Source organism: Rutidosis leptorrhynchoides, chromosome 1, assembly GCF_046630445.1.
Source record: "Rutidosis leptorrhynchoides isolate AG116_Rl617_1_P2 chromosome 1, CSIRO_AGI_Rlap_v1, whole genome shotgun sequence".
NCBI lineage: Eukaryota > Viridiplantae > Streptophyta > Magnoliopsida > Asterales > Asteraceae > Rutidosis > Rutidosis leptorrhynchoides.
In genome coordinates this window covers 721,090,574-721,112,023 of record NC_092333.1, presented here as the reverse complement: position 1 = coordinate 721,112,023, position 21,450 = coordinate 721,090,574, and the positions used below count along the sequence as shown (strand labels likewise).

At 34.7% G+C, this 21,450-nt stretch overlaps 1 protein-coding gene across 1 annotated transcript; it reads right to left on the bottom strand.

The window, feature by feature from the left end:
* Positions 1-210: 210 nt before the first annotated feature.
* On the bottom strand, positions 211-5,306 carry LOC139886302 (uncharacterized). Its single transcript, XM_071870062.1, has 15 exons — positions 5,072-5,306; positions 4,538-4,940; positions 4,283-4,460; positions 4,052-4,191; positions 3,334-3,973; positions 3,157-3,257; positions 2,924-3,068; positions 2,761-2,829; positions 2,194-2,239; positions 1,699-2,060; positions 1,296-1,375; positions 1,043-1,178; positions 771-957; positions 601-683; positions 211-512 (listed from the first exon to the last, which is right to left on the bottom strand). The coding sequence occupies exons 1-15, from the start codon at positions 5,169-5,171 to the stop codon at positions 390-392; spliced, it is 2,793 nt and encodes a 930-aa protein (XP_071726163.1). The 5' UTR covers positions 5,172-5,306; the 3' UTR covers positions 211-389.
* Positions 5,307-21,450: the final 16,144 nt, after the last annotated feature.

Here is a 21,450-nt window from a genome sequence, read left to right as displayed (position 1 = left end):
CTGGATAAAAAACAAACCGGAAGAAAAAAGGTCAAGCCATCGACGAAATGCCGGTGGCCGGAAGTTAAACAAACCTCGAAGGCCACACAACGAAGGGGAAGATCGGAGTTGTAGAGATGACAGCATCAGCTATGAATGGGAAGAGGGAGGTGAAAGTTTATTTTAGGGTTTTAAGATAGAGGACAAGTGTACACTTCTATTCTCTCATCATACAAGTTGATGTAGTTACATTTGCAATAAAGAGTATATATGGTATATGGTATAGTGTGAAACATCTATACATATTCTAGCTACAATTCTCTTAAGAAATAAAATATAATCAAAGAATGATGATGCTGCCTAACTACTACTGATAAAATCTTTATAGAAGAGGGTATATATCAAACTTTCTACATCATCTGGCCTCTTTTCTTCTCATGAATATTTAATATAATTTCTTGCAGCTCTGGGAAAACTGTTATGAGTGCAAGTTCAAGTAAACCATACCCCAGTTGCTTTATACACACAGCAGACTGCATAATATTTAATAAAATTTTAGTGACTTCTCTTGTGCACATCTTTAAAATTAGACCATGTTAAAAAGACTAAAGGAGTGTTTACCTGCAGAAAGTAATATACGTCTTTAGCAACTCGTTTGTATTGCTTGCGCCCAATCAAGTTAACCAATGTACTCGGTGCTCCCTCTAACAAAAACACAGTTGATTATGTTTCCAACTAAAAAACACAACAGAATATGCTTCTTAATTAACTGGATAACAATAAATACTCACTGAATATCATCTTTTTTATGTCACTAGCTCTACGGGCAGCCTCAAGCTGTTCCTCAAAGGAACCTTTATTATTATTATTTTTATTTTTATTGCTTGATGGTGTCGGGCTAGATCCTTCATTTAATTCCGAAGAATCCGTTTGAGTTGTCCTTTGTTTTGTAAAGAATATTCCTCCAGGCCACAGAATCTAAAGAATTTAAAATTTCAATACCATTTAGAGTATGATTTGATATTAATTTGAATTATTATTAGTACAGTATTTGGTAACTTACATTTTGTATCCAGTGAATTCCTTGAGCGACAATACTATCGCTTCTGAGCCAATGAATTTGCCTTAACAGCCAGTCGTCTATAGCATCTTCCATCATTAACTGCAAAATTTGCTTTGACATCCAAAACACTTGCCGCCTGAAAAAAATGGTCTGCTGAGTTTTGGGGTTGAAGAATAAAAATATTACATAACTAAATTACCTAAATGATGAAAAAAAGCATTTACGTTCTGGGATAAGCTAGAAAAAAATAAACCTTAACCATCCTCTTCTGTTGAGCTGAAATATAGTGTCCACTAAGTTTAGCAATGGAACACTTACATTAGGCGGGGTCCACTGCAAAAAGAATCACGAAAAAACAAATAAGATCTTCAAAAGAAAGAAGATCAGGTCTTCAGAAGCTTACGGGAGTGTTAGTATATGTGTTTTCAGATCAACTACTAAGTGATATTGAACAATAATCATCTGACATGAACAGATGTTGAATGCTTGGAAAAAGACAATTTTGTTTAATAAAGATTTTTTGTGAAATAGACAACTTATCCCATTAGGTTAATTTTATAGGTAAACTTGTAGTCCTATTTTACCATTACATAGTCATCAGATAATAGAAGCATAATATGCAAATCTAAACAAATTAAGGGAATAGACCATATTACCTCTGCCGGCACACCAAGTGGATCGACCTTGAGACCGGGAGTTGAAGGAAAAGTTGCAGCCAGACTGAGTATTTCAGATCGAAACTCAGAAGCATTTTTCTTATACACCTCTGAGCTTTTATTCTCTTTTGACTTAGAATCTTTATCCAAATTATGATCATTAACAGATTCCACATCCTCATGAAGAAATTTTTCATGTTTATCACCATCGTCATTGTCAGAAAAACAAGAGGTAGTTTGCTTGGTACTTCTAACTGAAGCAGAAGCCTCAGGAGTATAACCCGAGCGGACAAATTTCCGCATTAAACTATCTGAAACACCTTTGAAATGGCGCACATCATCCACAGCATCGTCCACATTGACTGTTGACCAATAAAAACACAATAAAACATTGCTAATAAGTAAAGTTAGTGCATATACTTGATTCGGGTTATGTTTTTATCTATATGGGTCAACTGGGTCGTCAAACTTGATAGCTGATAGAGAGAAACATACCTGCTAATGTTCTCACTACTGATGATGACCGTCCAAAAGAGTAACCCTGCAGTGGTAATATCTTTTAAGAAAACTAGCCTTTGATATTTGCAGAACTAAACATATACATACAAACTATAAGGGCAATTGAGACCCAAACATCCAAAAATTGGGTCAAAATTTTAAACCCGTTGGGTCTTGTGGACAACAAAGAAAATAAAATGAGGGGGTCCAATCTTGACCCATTTCAAGCCTAATAAAAAATTAAATGGTCCAACAAGACCCGTTGAAACCCATTTCAAACCCGTACAAAATCTACAACATCGACGCCTCCGTCAAAACATCATCGTTGCCAAATCTTCCAGTTTTCAGTTCTCCGTTTCGCGTTTCGACTTTTAGTTTTCAGTTTTTCGATTCAGTTTTTGGTTTCGCGTTTCAGTTGCCAGTTTCGCATATTAATTTTCAATTTCGTGTTTCAGTTTTTGTTTTGCGCTTCAGTTTTCAATTTCGCGTTTCAGTTTCAACCTAAACCAGTTTGATCCTTAATCCAATCCGACCGTTTGGCAAGTATAATACAAACACACAAACCTTTGAAGACATGCTCAAGAAATCCCACACCTCATGCTGTTCAGCGATATTAGCTATAGACAAAAGATCCTGCCAAAAGAAACAAAGCTTTTATATTATAAAATAACAGATTAAGCTTTTGTAAAGTAATAATAACTGGAGTTAGATAGATGTAGGATCATACTTGAAGGTATTTGTCAAGCTGTATACAACGTTGATGAACAAATGCATCTTCTGTGCTAGACGAGAATATCCTTTTAGGAGGCAAATGTAACGTATAATTAGGAATATCCTTAAGATGGCGGTGCAATCTCTCAAAATTTCTATATCTGCTGACAAATAAGCATAATAACAATAGTTAACCAATTTCTTCAGCAACCATAGACAAATGGTATTAGACCAGCTAAGAAACAAGACCTTCTTTTCACAAACCAAGTCTTGTTCACCACATCTGTTACCGCAATGGAATACACTGCATATGGATTTGATTTAGGGTCTTCAAAGTATGCTCCTAGAACCTGTAAAATGTACATAACATCAAAATTAATACGGATTAAAACAATGTAAATTTAAGTTTTTACAAAAGAATCATACTCGGCACTTAAGCTTTGGAACATATCCACCAGTACGTGTTACTTTTTCAGGAGCAGTATTAACATTACGAACATCGTTATTATCGCATACATTCGCACTATAAAACTCTGAAATTATAGGTCCACCAACTTGGATTGCACCAGTTCCTTTTTGATTGTGAATGTTCAAATCAGAAGCGTTATTTGACTTTTCGGAGTTAGGTTTACTTCCTAAAGCAACACTGGAATTTTCATCGATTAATTCAGACAGATTTGATGTCTTGCTTTGGTCGCACACAAGCCCACAATCAAGATTTTGTTCGCATTGTGGATCATAAAAAGTATCACTGTTCTTTCCAGATTTCTTTTTATAGTTTCTTCCTTTAGTCCACATATTTTCAAGATTCTCGGGCTGAAGAACTTCTGTCCTTCTCTGGGTTGCAGCCTCAAGAACCCGAGCCCAAGCAGACGACTTTGGCTGCCCTGATTCATTTTCAACCGCACCACTAAAATTTGTGCCAGGTGGATTTGAAACTCCTTCCTTATTTGTAGCAGCGGGCTGATTCTTGTCCTGACCCGTAACAGTTGATGACTGATCATCACCACCCTCTTTTTCTCCCTTGTTGGCGAGGAAAATACCCTCAATTAACTCATTGATTTGCCTGCCAAATAATAACTCATCAAATATTATTATGCAAAAAAACGAAGCAAATGTCAACCAGAGATTTATATAAACTCACCCAGGGCTAGCGAATCTCATTACAGGTTCCATTACCAAGCAAGTCAAAAGCTCTCGCACAATGCACCGAACTATCGGGCATTGAGCTTCTCTTGGTCTAAGTACTGCAGCCAAAAGCGCCCCCATTACCTGCTTAAGAAACTACAAAACTAAGCAACATCAGATAACATTCATTCACATAACACCAGTAATGATACTTCAAATTTTTACATACAGAACTCTCCACTCACACCTTGTACTCACTCTCGGAAGATATCAAAGCTGGATGAAGGTCCTTAGAAGCCATAAGATGATGTTTCAATCGTTCATCTCGTTCTTCAGAAGACAATGTCACCATAACTTCTCTCCCAATTTCAGCTTGGTTTTTCCTAAAAAGCTCCAAGTGATCTCCTATCAGATCAACTACATCCCTGACATAATCGTATCTCGTTAGCAAACAAACAAAATCACAGCTTTTGAAAACTACATACATCTAGAAACACAGAACCTCGTTAGCAAGTCAACAAGGTTTATATCTTTAACTCTAGTTGAAATTTCACCAACAACATCCATAATAATCGCGTGTATCAACTGCGGTGCTTCCTTATCAGGCGTTATATCCCCATACCACAAATCAATAACAAACTCCTGCAAAATTTTGTTAACAAAATCCTCCATAGCAGCCTCGACTACAGGAGAATTGATTTTCCTCTTCCATTTAGGCGGTGGAGGTAATGTCGAAAGACGTGAGTCGTTCACAGATAATTGTTTCTTCTCTAAATGTGATAAATAAGATTGACGATTTGGTTTTCGTATCTTCCAATGGAATTCAACTTCATTTATCAAATAATGAGCCCCTGATATTATCACAATTGCTATAGGTACATTCATCCACATTGATTTACTTGTATCTGTAACAATTATACATACACATTAGAAATACATATGTACATATACATACATGTGCATCTATATATGATTTATGTTTATAAATTAGGAATATAAATTAGGGCTAATATATTTGAAATTTGATATTACGTACGGGTTAAGAAGTAAGTGACGACGAAAATGCAAACGGTCCACCAAACAGTGCGAAGTTTTGCTTCTTCGATGATATCTTGTAAGGTCTCCATGGCGTTCATTGAAAATAAACCCTAATTTTAAATTAAAAGCATCATACCTTGAGGAATTGATGATTTGAAATAGAATATTGTGGTGATTTGAATTGTGAATAAGAAATTGATTCGATTGGGCAACAATTGAAGTCTTAATTCATAATTTTGTGATCAATAAACAAACGTTTGTTATTTGAATTTTGGGGAGTAATAATAATAATTAATGGAGTAATAAATAATTATAATTAATTAATTAATAATAAAATAAAAGAGTTTGCGGGAAATGTTGTTGAGACGGTTATTTACGTAAAAGCTCCTAAATTATACTCGTAATTCAGTAACAAATTATCCAAATGTTATTTCCAAACTTGTTTTTGATAGATCCAAACAAATTTACTAAAGTACCCTTAATGATGTGTTATACAGATTTTTCATTTTCAAATTATTGGAGGGTATAATTAGAAATTAAATATGCGTGGATCTATCAAATAGATGTTTGGAAATATCACCTCCCTTTTTATTTGCATAAGAGTCTTACCACAGCTAATTAATGATTAATTTTAAATTTGCAATTAATTACTGTAATATGTAATATTTAATTATACACTTATAGCCCCAATTCGGAATAGCTTAATTATATTGGGCTATTTGAAAAAAAAAAAAAAACAAAAAAAAAAAAACTTTCACTTCTTGTGACACTACTAGAAAATCTGGAATTGGCTCGGTCAAAAAATCCGTCCCTAAATACCGACGGAATTTTGACGAGTTTCCAACGAACCCACTTTTGCGACGGTTTAGCGACGAATTAACTACGGTAACTCGTCCGTCGGTAATCTGTCCCTAAATATAAGTTTTGCGACGGATTACCAACGGATTAGCTACGTCCATAAATCCGTCCGTAATCCGTCCCTAAATATAATGCTTTGCGACGAATTACCAACGGATTTGCTTCGTCCATAAATTCACCCCTAATCCGTCGGTAAAATCATAATATTAGGGACGGATGTTTTTTATAATTAAGGTTTTATCGAGTTTACGAGCACGAATGAACACGTATAAGTACTAAAATGTCTTGAAATACACTTATACTATCAAATATATCATATATACATCAATACATGATACGTTTGTCGCATCTATTCCTTCGGTCTTGTGGTTTTGATATAGGTTCTATAATCGTTGTTAGTGAATATATGTATACCCGTACGAGTGTTTGCATTTATAAGCTACTTAGTAATTTTAAAAATGTCTGTTAACTAATATAGATGCATTTAGGAATAAGTGTCTATGCGTTTTCGTCTAAATCGTAATTTTAAAAAATATATAAATATTAGGTCGTCCCTAATCCGTCGGTAAATCAGAATATTAGGGACGGATTTGGGACGGATGTTTTTTATAATTAAGATTTTATCGAGTTTACGAGTACGAATGAACATGTATAAGTACCAAAATGTCTTAGGATACACTTGTACTATCAAATATAACATATATACATCAATACATTATATGTTTGTTAGATGTATACATTCGATGTAGTATTTTTATATATAGGTTACATAATCGTTGTTATCGACTATATGTATACCCGAACAAGTGTTTGCATTTATATGCTGACTAGTATTTTTTAAAATGTTTGTTAGCAAATATAAATGCATTTGGGAATGAGCTGTAGTGACCCGAACTTTTCCATGTTTTTATATATTAATTGAGATTGATATTTAAATGATTAAATGTTTCCAACATGTTAAGCAATCAAACTTGTTAAGACTTGATTAATTGAAATATGTTTCATATAGACAATTGACCACCCAAGTTGACCGGTGATTCACGAACGTTAAAACTTGTAAAAACTATATGATGACATATATATGGATATATATATATAGTTAACATGATAATATGATAAGTAAACATATCATTAAGTATATTAACAATGAATTACATATGTAAAAACAAGACTACTAACTTAATGATTTTTAAACGAGACATATATGTAACGGTTATCGTTGTAAAGACATTTAATGTATATATATCATATTAAGAGATATTCATACATGATAATATCATGATAATATAATAATTTAAAATCTCATTTGATATTATAAATATTGGGTTAACAACATTTAACAAGATCGTTAACCTAAAGGTTTCAAAACAACACTTACATGTAACGACTAACGATGACTTAACGACTCAGTTAAAATGTATATACATGTAGTGTTTTAATATGTATTTATACACTTTTGAAAGACTTCAATACACTTATCAAAATACTTCTACTTAACAAAAATGCTTACAATTACATCCTCGTTCAGTTTCATCAACAATTCTACTCGTATGCACCCGTATTCGTACTCGTACAACACACAGCTTTTAGATGTATGTACTATTGGTATATACACTCCAATGATCACCTCTTAGCAGCCCATGTGAGTCACCTAACACATGTGGGAACTATCATTTGGCAACTAGCATGAAATATCTCATAAAATTACAAAAATATGAGTAATCATTCATGACTTATTTACATGAAAACAAAATTACATATCCTTTATATCTAATCCATACACCAACGACCAAAAACACCTACAAACACTTTCATTCTTCAATTTTCTTCATCTAATTGATCTCTCTCAAGTTCTATCTTCAAGTTCTAAGTGTTCTTCATATATTCTACAAGTTCTAGTTACATAAAATCAAGAATACTTTCAAGTTTGCTAGCTCACTTCCAATCTTGTAAGGTGATCGTCCAACCTCAAGAAATCTTTGTTTCTTACAGTAGGTTATCATTTAATACAAGGTAATAATCATATTCAAACTTTGGTTCAATTTCTATAACTATAACAATCTTATTTCAAGTGATGATCTTACTTGAACTTGTTTTCGTGTCATGATTCTGCTTCAAGAACTTCGAGCCATCCAAGGATCCGTTGAAGCTAGATCCATTTTTCTCTTTTCCAGTAGGTTTATCCAAAGAACTTAAGGTAGTAATGATGTTCATAACATCATTCGATTCATACATATAAAGCTATCTTATTCGAAGGTTTAAACTTGTAATCACTAGAACATAGTTTAATTAATTCTAAACTTGTTCGCAAACAAAAGTTAATCCTTCTAACTTGACTTTTAAAATCAAATAAACACATGTTCTATATCTATATGATATGCTAACTTAATGATTTAAAACCTGGAAACACGAAAAACACCGTAAAACCGGATTTACGCCGTCGTAGTAACACCGCGGGCTGTTTTGGGTTAGTTAATTAAAAACTATGATAAACTTTGATTTAAAAGTTGTTATTCTGAGAAAATGATTTTTATTATGAACATGAAACTATATCCAAAAATTATGGTTAAACTCAAAGTGGAAGTATGTTTTCTAAAATGGTCATCTAGACGTCGTTCTTTCTACTGAAATGACTACCTTTACAAAAATGACTTGTAACTTATTTTTCCGACTATAAACCTATACTTTTTCTGTTTATATTCATAAAATAGAGTTCAATATGAAACCATAGCAATTTGATTCACTCAAAACGGATTTAAAATGAAGAAGTTATGGGTAAAACAAGATTGGATAATTTTTCTCATTTTAGCTACGTGAAAATTGGTAACAAATCTATTCCAACCATAACTTAATCAACTTGTATTGTATATTATGTAATCTTGAGATACCATAGACACGTATACAATGTTTCGACCTATCATGTCGACACATCTATATATATTTCGGAACAACCATAGACACTCTATATGTGAATGTTGGAGTTAGCTATACAGGGTTGAGGTTGATTCCAAAATATATATAGTTTGAGTTGTGATCAATACTGAGATACGTATACACTGGGTCGTGGATTGATTCAAGATAATATTTATCGATTTATTTCTGTACATCTAACTGTGGACAACTAGTTGTAGGTTACTAACGAGGACAGCTGACTTAATAAACTTAAAACATCAAAATATATTAAAAGTGTTGTAAATATATTTTGAACATACTTTGATATATATGTATATATTGTTATAGGTTCGTGAATCAACCAGTGGCCAAGTCTTACTTCCTGACGAAGTAAAAATCTGTGAAAGTGAGTTATAGTCCCACTTTTAAAATCTAATATTTTTGGGATGAGAATACATGCAGGTTTTATAAATGATTTACAAAATAGACACAAGTACGTGAAACTACATTCTATGGTTGAATTATCGAAATCGAATATGCCCCTTTTTATTAAGTCTGGTAATCTAAGAATTAGGGAACAGACACCCTAATTGACGCGAATCCTAAAGATAGATCTATTGGGCCTAACAAACCCCATCCAAAGTACCGGATGCTTTAGTACTTCGAAATTTATATCATATCCGAAGGGTGTCCCGGAATGATGGGGATATTCTTATATATGCATCTTGTTAATGTCGGTTACCAGGTGTTCACCATTTGAATGATTTTTATCTCTATGTATGGGATGTGTATAGAAATATGAAATCTTGTGGTCTATTGTTACGATTTGATATATATAGGTTAAACCTATAACTCACCAACATTTTTGTTGACGTTTTAAGCATGTTTATTCTCAGGTGATTATTAAGAGCTTCCGCTGTCGCATACTTAAATAAGGACGAGATTTGGAGTCCATGCTTGTATGATATTGTGTAAAAACTGCATTCAAGAAACTTATTTTGTTGTAACATATTTGTATTGTAAACCATTATGTAATGGTCGTGTGTAAACAGGATATTTTAGATTATCATTATTTGGTAATCTACGTAAAGCTTTTTAAACCTTTATTGATGAAATAAAGGTTATGGTTTATTTTAAAATGAATGCAGTCTTTGAAAAACGTCTCATATAGAGGTCAAAACCTCGCAACGAAATCAATTAATATGGAACGTTTTTAATCAATAAGAACGGGACATTTCAGTTGGTATCCGAGCGTTGGTCTTAGAGAACCAGAATTTTGCATTAGTGTGTCTTATCGAGTTTGTTAGGATGCATTAGTGAGTCTGGACTTCGACCGTGTTTACTTGAAAAATGATTGCTTAACAAATTTTGTTGAAAACTATATATTTTTAACATGTGAATATTATGTGATATATTAATCTCTTAACGCGTTTGATATTATGTGATAGATGTCTACCTCTAGAACAAGTCCCATTGACTCACCTAATAATAATGAAGAGTCAAATGTAAATTGGAATGATTCGTGGACTGATTCACAAGTTCCCGAAGAGGAACCGGAAGAAGAGTCGGAACCGGAAGAAGAATCGGAACCGAAAGAAGAATCGGAACCGGATGAAGAATCGGAACCGGATGAAGAAATAGAACCGGTGGGGGAAATAATAAAACAGTTAAGTAAAAGAAAATCCTCAACCAACCGACCAAGGTTAATTATGGTCAATGGTGTTTCCGCCAAGGTAGCAAAATATTGGGAGGATTACCAATTCTCCGATGAATCGGATTCCGACTAGAATTCCGATGATGTTATAGAAATTACCCCAACTGAATTTAAAAAGGCAAAAGAAAATAATAAGGGAAAGGGCATAAAAATAGAGAAATCTAATTCCAACCCCGATGAACTTTATATGTATCGTCAACCCCCGAAGTCCTTAAGTTGTAACAATGACCCGGGAACCTCTAAACCACCAGGTTTTTCTAAACCAATGTGGATAACGACGGCTCGTATTAGGGGAACATCATATATCCCTAGAAACTTAGCAAAACGAACCAAAACCGAAGAAGAAGAAACAAGCGAGTCGGAATAAGATAGTTGTATTCGTGTGGTGTAATATAAGTAATATAGTGTGCTTATGCTTTATGATATATGTAAAAATTGCTTGTATTAATAAGTATTTTTTTATGAATCTAACTCTTGTCTATTTTACAGTATAAAAACACAAAATGGATAGACAGCCCAATATTTTAAGAGACCTACCCGGAGACATGATTGATGAAATCTTGTCTAGAGTCGGTCAGAATTCTTCGGCACAACTATTTAAGGCGAGATCAGTTTGTAAGACATTCGAAGAACGTTCCAAGAATGCCTTGGTTTATAAAAGGCTTTCGTTCGAAAGATGGGGGATATCACATTGGGAAATCCATAAGTTACGATGTGTTTACTTTGACGCATATATTGCGGGGAACCCAAATGCTATTTTACGCAATGGGTTAAGAAATTATTTTGACTCAATATATCCGAATATTGGACTTCGTGATTTAGAAAAAGCGACTAACATGCAACATAAAGAAGCATGTTATGCTTACGGATTAGTAATGTTCGCTTCTCACCAAAGTGAGAACAAGAACATCGGGCTACAACTATTAAACAAAACGTTCCCACAAGTGACGGAGTCGGTAATTGGGGTAAGAAATGAGGTTTTTAGATTGTTACGGGACTGTTGGACATTACGTAACCCTCGTCCCTTTGACGACGTTACAACACGCTGTCTTATCAACGACCATAATGGTTATGTTCCACAAGACCAAGGATGGGAAGTAATCCTAGTAAAACCAGAATGCATGACTTGTTTCTGGACGTATGAATTACGTGTCTTTATTGCCTTTGCTGAACGACTTGTGTACTAGCTAGAATTATCTTCACAACCATCTTGTATCAAATTTATTGTGTGCTATATTTCATGCTATATGTAAAATAAGCGGTATTGTAAGTTTGTAAAATATTGTGTAAAAGTTTGAACGCGAAATATTATTATAATCAGTTTTTCATATAGAATTGTAGTAGTTGAATTGTATATTAGCTACTAAGTATGAACTTAACGGGTAGGTACTACCCGAATTTAAACTTATAAAACGCTAATATGAAGAAAAAGCTTTTATAAATGAGTTCATATTATGCTACGAAATACTATTAACTACTCTTAATATTCTGTATGATTAACTTGTTCCATTTGACTATTTTGAAGGAAATGGCACCGACTACTCGACACACCGTGAATATGAATGAAGAGAAATTCCGTACTTTTCTAGCTTCAAACATAGCCGCAGTACAGGCTGCGCTACATACCAACAATAACCTTGGATCTAGCAGTACAGGAAATCGTGTAGAATGCACCTACAAAAAATTCACGGCCTGCAAACCTTTGGAATTTGATGGAACCGAAGGACCGATCGGATTGAAACGGTGGACCGAGAAGGTCGAATCGGTGTTTGCCATAAGTAAGTGTACTGAAGAGGACAAAGTAAAGTACGCTACGCATACCTTCACAGGTTCTGCGTTAACATGGTGGAATACCTATCTAGAGCAAGTGGGACAAGACGATGCGTACGCACTACCGTGGTCAGCATTCAAGCACTTGATGAACGAGAAGTACCGTCCCAGAACCGAGGTCAATAAGCTCAAGACAGAACTTAGAGGGTTACGAACCCAAGGATTTGATATTACCACGTACGAAAGACGATTCACAGAATTGTGCCTATTGTGTCCGGGAGCATTCGAAGATGAGGAAGAGAAGATCGACGCGTTTGTGAAAGGATTACCGGATAGAATCCAAGAAGATATAAGTTCACACGAGCCCGCCTCCATACAACAGGCATGTAGAATGGCTCACAAACTAGTGAACCAGATTGAAGAAAGAATTAAAGAACAGACTGCTGAAGAGGCCAATGTGAAGCAAGTCAAAAGAAAGTGGGAGGAAAACGGTGATAAGAATCACCATTACAACAACAACAGCAATTACAACAATAATCGCAACAATTATCCCAACAATCGCAACATCAATCGCAACTACAACAAACGGCCCAACAACAACAACAACAACAACAACAACAGCAACTACAACAACAATAATAACCGCAACAACAACAACAATCAGAAGCAGCTATGCCAAAGGTGTGAAAAGTATCACTCTGGGTTCTGCACCAAATTTTGCAACAAGTGTAAAAGAAATGGTCATAGCGCGGTGAAGTGTGAGGTCTACGGACCAGGGGTTAATAGAACAAAAGGAACAAATGGTGTCGGAACGAGTAATGGCGGAGGAAGTAGTGTCGGAGCAAGTTATGCCAATGTAGTTTGTTATAAATGTGGAAAACCGGGCCACATTATTAGAAATTGCCCGAACCAGGAGAACACGAATGGACAAGGCCGCGGAAGAGATTTCAATATTAATGCGGCAGAGGCACAGGAAGACCTGGAGCTTGTTACGGGTACGTTTCTTATTGACAATAAATCTGCTTACGTTTTATTTGATTTGGGTGCGGATAGAAGCTATATGAGTAGAGATTTTTGTGCTAAATTAAGTTGTCCATTGACGCCTTTAGATAGTAAATTTTTACTCGAATTAGCAAATGGTAAATTAATTTCAGCAGATAATATATGTCGGAATCGAGAAATTAAACTGGTTAGCGAAACATTTAAGATTGATTTGATACCAGTAGAGTTAGGGAGTTTTGATGTGATAATCGGTATGGACTGGTTGAAAGAAGTGAAAGCAGAGATCGTTTGTTACAAAAATGCAATTCGCATTATACGAGAAAAAGGAAAACCCTTAATGGTGTACGGAGAAAAGGGCAACACGAAGCTACATCTTATTAGTAATTTGAAGGCACAAAAACTAATAAGAAAAGGTTGCTATGCTGTTCTAGCACACGTCGAGAAAGTACAAATTGAAGAAAAGGGCATCAATGATGTTCCCATTGCAAAAGAATTTCCCGATGTATTTTCGAAAGAATTACCGGGATTACCCCCACATCGATCCGTTGAATTTCAAATAGATCTTGTACCAGGAGCTGCACCAATAGCTCATGCTCCTTACAGACTCGCACCCAGCGAGATGAAAGAACTGCAAAGCCAATTACAAGAACTTTTAGAGCGTGGTTTCATTCGACCAAGCACATCACCGTGGGGAGCTCCTGTTTTGTTTGTCAAGAAGAAAGATGGTACATTCAGGTTGTGTATCGACTACCGAGAGTTGAACAAACTTACCATCAAGAACCGCTACCCACTACCGAGAATCGACGACTTATTTGATCAACTACAAGGCTCGTCTGTTTATTCAAAGATTGACTTACGTTCCGGGTATCATCAAATGCGGGTGAAAGAAGATGATATTCCAAAGACTGCTTTCAGAACACGTTACGGTCATTACAAGTTTATGGTCATGCCGTTTGGTTTAACTAATGCACCAGCTGTGTTCATGGACCTTATGAACCGAGTGTGTGGACCATACCTTGACAAGTTTGTCACTGTTTTCATTGATGACATACTTATTTACTCAAAGAATGACCAAGAACACGGTGAACATTTGAGAAAGGTGTTAGAAGTATTGAGGAAGGAAGAATTGTACGCTAAGTTTTCAAAGTGTGCATTTTGGTTGGAAGAAGTTCAATTCCTCGGTCACATAGTGAACAAAGAAGGTATTAAGGTGGATCCGGCAAAGATAGAAACTGTTGAAAAGTGGGAAACTCCGAAAACTCCGAAACACATACGCCAGTTTTTAGGACTAGCTGGTTACTACAGAAGGTTCATCCAAGACTTTTCCAGAATAGCAAAAACCTTGACTGCATTAACGCATAAAGGGAAGAAATTTGAATGGAATGATGAACAAGAGAAAGCGTTTCAGTTATTGAAGAAAAAGCTAACTACGGCACCTATATTGTCATTGCCTGAAGGGAATGATGATTTTGTGATTTATTGTGATGCATCAAAGCAAGGTCTCGGTTGTGTATTAATGCAACGAACGAAGGTGATTGCTTATGCGTCTAGACAATTGAAGATTCACGAACAAAATTATACGACGCATGATTTGGAATTAGGCGCGGTTGTTTTTGCATTAAAGACTTGGAGGCACTACTTATATGGGGTCAAAAGTATTATATATACCAACCATAAAAGTCTTCAACACATATTTAATCAGAAACAACTGAATATGAGGCAGCGTAGGTGGATTGAATTATTGAATGATTATGACTTTGAGATTCGTTACCACCCGGGGAAGGCAAATGTGGTAGCCGATGCCTTGAGCAGGAAGGACAGAGAACCCATTCGAGTAAAATCTATGAATATAATGATTCATAATAACATTACTACTCAAATAAAGGAGGCGCAACAAGGAGTTTTAAAAGAGGGAAATTTAAAGGATGAAATACCCAAAGGATCGGAGAAGCATCTTAATATTCGGAAAGACGAAACCCGGTATAGGGCTGAAAGGATTTGGGTACCAAAATTTGGAGATATGAGAGAAATGGTACTTAGAGAAGCTCATAAAACCAGATACTCAATACATCCTGGAACGGGGAAGATGTACAAGGATCTCAAGAAACATTTTTGGTGGCCGGGTATGAAAGCCGATGTTGCTAAATACGTAGGAGAATGTTTGACGTGTTCTAAGGTCAAAGCTGAGCATCAGAAACCATCAGGTCTACTTCAACAACCCGAAATCCCGGAATGGAAATGGGAAAACATTACCATGGATTTCATCACTAAATTGCCAAGGACTGCAAGTGGTTTTGATACTATTTGGGTAATAGTTGATCGTCTCACCAAATCAGCACACTTCCTACCAATAAGAGAAGATGACAAGATGGAGAAGTTAGCACGACTGTATTTGAAGGAAGTCATCTCCAGACATGGAATACCAATCTCTATTATCTCTGATAGGGATGGCAGATTTATTTCAAGATTCTGGCAGTCATTACAGCAAGCATTAGGAACTTGTCTAGACATGAGTACTGCCTATCATCCACAAACTGATGGGCAGAGCGAAAGGACGATACAAACGCTTGAAGACATGCTACGAGCATGTGTTATTGATTTCGGAAACAGTTGGGATCGACATCTACCGTTAGCAGAATTTTCCTACAACAACAGCTACCATTCAAGCATTGAGATGGCGCCGTTTGAAGCACTTTATGGTAGAAAGTGCAGGTCTCCGATTTGTTGGAGTGAAGTGGGGGATATACAGATTACGGGTCCGGAGATTATACAAGAAACTACCGAGAAGATCATCCAAATTCAACAACGGTTGAAAACCGCCCAAAGTCGACAAAAGAGCTACGCTGACATTAAAAGAAAAGATATAGAATTTGAAATTGGAGAGATGGTCATGCTTAAAGTTGCACCTTGGAAAGGCGTTGTTCGATTTGGTAAACGAGGGAAATTAAATCCAAGGTATATTGGACCATTCAAGATTATTGATCGTGTCGGACCAGTAGCTTACCGACTTGAGTTACCTCAACAACTCGCGGCTGTACATAACACTTTCCATGTTTCGAATTTGAAGAAATGTTTTGCTAAAGAAGATCTCTCTATTCCGTTAGATGAAATCCAAATCAACGAAAAACTTCAATTCATTGAAGAACCCGTCGAAATAATGGATCGTGAGGTTAAAAGACTTAAGCAAAACAAGATACCAATTGTTAAGGTTCGATGGAATGCTCGTAGAGGACCCGAGTTCACCTGGGAGCGTGAAGATCAGATGAAGAAGAAATACCCGCATCTATTTCCAGAAGATTCGTCAACACCTTCAACAGCTTAAAATTTCGGGACGAAATTTATTTAACGGGTAGGTACTGTAGTGACCCGAACTTTTCCATGTTTTTATATATTAATTGAGATTGATATTTAAATGATTAAATGTTTCCAACATGTTAAGCAATCAAACTTGTTAAGACTTGATTAATTGAAATATGTTTCATATAGACAATTGACCACCCAAGTTGACCGGTGATTCACGAACGTTAAAACTTGTAAAAACTATATGATGACATATATATGGATATATATATAGTTAACATGATAATATGATAAGTAAACATATCATTAAGTATATTAACAATGAACTACATATGTAAAAACAAGACTACTAACTTAATGATTTTTAAACGAGACATATATGTAACGATTATCGTTGTAAAGACATTTAATGTATATATATCATATTAAGAGATATTCATACATGATAATATCATGATAATATAATAATTTAAAATCTCATTTGATATTATAAATATTGGGTTAACAACATTTAACAAGATCGTTAACCTAAAGGTTTCAAAACAACACTTACATGTAACGACTAACGATGACTTAACGACTCAGTTAAAATGTATATACATGTAGTGTTTTAATATGTATTTATACACTTTTGAAAGACTTCAATACACTTATCAAAATACTTCTACTTAACAAAAATGCTTACAATTACATCCTCGTTCAGTTTCATCAACAATTCTACTCGTATGCACCCGTATTCGTACTCGTACAACACACAGCTTTTAGATGTATGTACTATTGGTATATACACTCCAATGATCAGCTCTTAGCAGCCCATGAAATATCTCATAAAATTACAAAAATATGAGTAATCACTCATGACTTATTTACATGAAAACAAAATTACATATCCTTTATATCTAATCCATACACCAACGACCAAAAACACCTACAAACACTTTCATTCTTCAATTTTCTTCATCTAATTGATCTCTCTCAAGTTCTATCTTCAAGTTCTAAGTGTTCTTCATATATTCTACAAGTTCTAGTTACATAAAATCAAGAATACTTTCAAGTTTGCTAGCTCACTTCCAATCTTGTAAGGTGATCTTCCAACCTCAAGAAATCTTTGTTTCTTACAGTAGGTTATTATTCTAATACAAGATAATAATCATATTCAAACTTTGGTTCAATTTCTATAACTATAACAATCTTATTTCAAGTGATGATCTTACTTGAACTTGTTTTCGTGTCATGATTCTGCTTCAAGAACTTCGAGCCATCCAAGGATCCGTTGAAGCTAGATCCATTTTTCTCTTTTCCAGTAGGTTTATCCAAGGAACTTAAGGTAGTAATGATGTTCATAACATCATTCGATTCATACATATAAAGCTATCTTATTCGAAGGTTTAAACTTGTAATCACTAGAACATAGTTTAATTAATTCTAAACTTGTTCGCAAACAAAAGTTAATCCTTCTAACTTGACTTTTAAAATCAACTAAACACATGTTCTATATCTATATGATATGCTAACTCAATGATTTAAAACCTGGAAACACGAAAAACACCGTAAAACCGGATTTACGCCGTCGTAGTAACACCGCGGGCTGTTTTGGGTTAGTTAATTAAAAACTATGATAAACTTTGATTTAAAAGTTGTTATTCTGAGAAAATGATTTTTATTATGAACATGAAACTATATCCAAAAATTATGGTTAAACTCAAAGTGGAAGTATGTTTTCTAAAATGGTCATCTAGACGTCGTTCTTTCGACTGAAATGACTACCTTTACAAAAACGACTTGTAACTTATTTTTCCGAATATAAACCTATACTTTTTCTGTTTAGATTCATAAAATAGAGTTCAATATGAAACCATAGCAATTTGATTCACTCAAAACGGATTTAAAATGAAGAAGTTATGGGTAAAACAAGATTGGATAATTTTTCTCATTTTAGCTACGTGAAAATTGGTAACAAATCTATTCCAACCATAACTTAATCAACTTGTATTGTATATTATGTAATCTTGAGATACCATAGACACGTATACAATGTTTCGACCTATCATGTCGACACATCTATATATATTTCGGAACAACCATAGACACTCTATATGTGAATGTTGGAGTTAGCTATACAGGGTTGAGGTTGATTCCAAAATATATATAGTTTGAGTTGTGATCAATACTGAGATACGTATACACTGGGTCGTGGATTGATTCAAGATAATATTTATCGATTTATTTCTGTACATCTAACTGTGGACAACTAGTTGTAGGTTACTAACGAGGACAGCTGACTTAATAAACTTAAAACATCAAAATATATTAAAAGTGTTGTAAATATATTTTGAACATACTTTGATATATATGTATATATTGTTATAGGTTCGTGAATCAACCAGTGGCCAAGTCTTACTTCCTGACGAAGTAAAAATCTGTGAAAGTGAGTTATAGTCCCACTTTTAAAATCTAATATTTTTGGGATGAGAATACATGCAGGTTTTATAAATGATTTACAAAATAGACACAAGTACGTGAAACTACATTCTATGGTTGAATTATCGAAATCGAATATGCCCCTTTTTATTAAGTCTGGTAATCTAAGAATTAGGGAATAGACACCCTAATTGACGCGAATCCTAAAGATAGATCTATTGGGCCTAACAAACCCCATCCAAAGTACCGGATGCTTTAGTACTTCGAAATTTATATCATATCCGAAGGGTGTCCCGGAATGATGGGGATATTCTTATATATGCATCTTGTTAATGTCGGTTACCAGGTGTTCACCATATGAATGATTTTTATCTCTATGTATGGGATGTGTATAGAAATATGAAATCTTGTGGTCTATTGTTACGATTTGATATATATAGGTTAAACCTATAACTCACCAACATTTTTGTTGACGTTTTAAGCATGTTTATTCTCAGGTGATTATTAAGAGCTTCCGCTGTCGCATACTTAAATAAGGACGAGATTTGGAGTCCATGCTTGTATGATATTGTGTAAAAACTGCATTCAAGAAACTTATTTTGTTGTAACATATTTGTATTGTAAACCATTATGTAATGGTCGTGTGTAAACAGGATATTTTAGATTATCATTATTTGGTAATCTACGTAAAGCTTTTTAAACCTTTATTGATGAAATAAAGGTTATGGTTTGTTTTAAAATGAATGCAGTCTTTGAAAAACGTCTCATATAGAGGTCAAAACCTCGCAACGAAATCAATTAATATGGAACGTTTTTAATCAATAAGAACGGGACATTTCATGAGCGTCTATGCGTTTTCGTATAAATCGTAATTTAAAAATATATATAAATATATGGTCGTCCCTAATCCGTCGGCAAAACAGAGTAGTATGGACGGATTTGGAACAGATGTTTTTATAATTGAGTTTATATCGAGTTTACGAGCACGAATGAACACCCATAAGTTCCAAAATGTCTTAGAATACACTTATACTATCAAATATATCATATATACATCAATATGGTATACGTTCGTCGGATGTATACCTTCTATATAGTGTTTATATATATATGTTGCATAATCGTTGTTAGTGAATATATGTTTACCCGTACGTGTGTCGCATTTCTACGCTACTTAGTATTTTTTAAACGTTTGTTAACTAATATGGATGCATTTAGGAATGAGCATCTATGCGTTTTCGTCTAAATCGTAATTAAAAAAAAAATATATAAATTTATGGTCGTCCCTAATCCATCGGTAAATCAGAGTATTAGGGACGGATTTGGGACGGATATTTTTTATAATTTAGATTTTATCGAGTTTACGATCATGAATGAACACGCATAAGTTCCAAAATGTCTTAAAATACACTTATACTATCAAATATGTCATACATACATCAATATGATATACGTTCTGTCGCTAATCCGTCGCTAAATTTGGGTGCCGTCCCAAAATCCGTCGCTAATTTTTCCCAAGGGCGATTTTAGGGTCGGCTTCAATCTGTCGGAAATCCGTCGCTAAACACGTTTTGGGACTGATTAGGGACAGATTTTGTCGTCGCTAATTTCAGATTTTCTTGTAGTGTGAGTTCTATATGCAGGGGCGGATTTGATGGCGTTCAACATGTGCGCTTGCACATGGCCCATTATTAAAAGGGGCATATAATCCATCAATATGTAGTACTTATGAAAAATATTATTATGCCTGATGATGGTATTAACCTAATTTTTTGGTATTTATTAAACTTACTTTTACATATATTAAAAACTTTTGTGTACAAAAGGCCTATTTTTTATCAATTGAACATGACCTATATGAAATATTGAATCGACGGGCCTCTGTATATATGGAACAAACTTTTGCTTGATCCAACTTGTAGGACCTGAATGAGGACAAAGTTAATCATAACCTTGCAAATTTGGAGCTTATAACATATGAAAATATGATCCTAGGAGCATCAACAATAATTGGAGATTGAAGTGCAATTATAGCCCATATTAGTTGAAAAGTTTACATGAGTTACTTGTAGCTTGATGTTCCCACCTAGCTAGCAACGGGTGTTTTGCTATGATGTGTCATTCCGACAACACCACAAATCCACAATACTCCTTATGAGCGTTATGGGCGAGTCTCGGGCGGGTATTTAAGCGACTTTTGAGCGGGTCATGCATCAATTTTGTACAGGCATTTGTGTGGGCGTCGATCAATTTTTTTAAGGAAGTAATGAGAACACCCCTAGGGGCACAAAATGGGGTGTGCATCAAGATTCAGTCACCATTACCAATGATTTTACGATGTATTTCATAATTTAACATTCAAGCAAGGTATATGTAGTTTGGTTACAATTGTGCTAATATAGAAGATAATCTACTTTTAC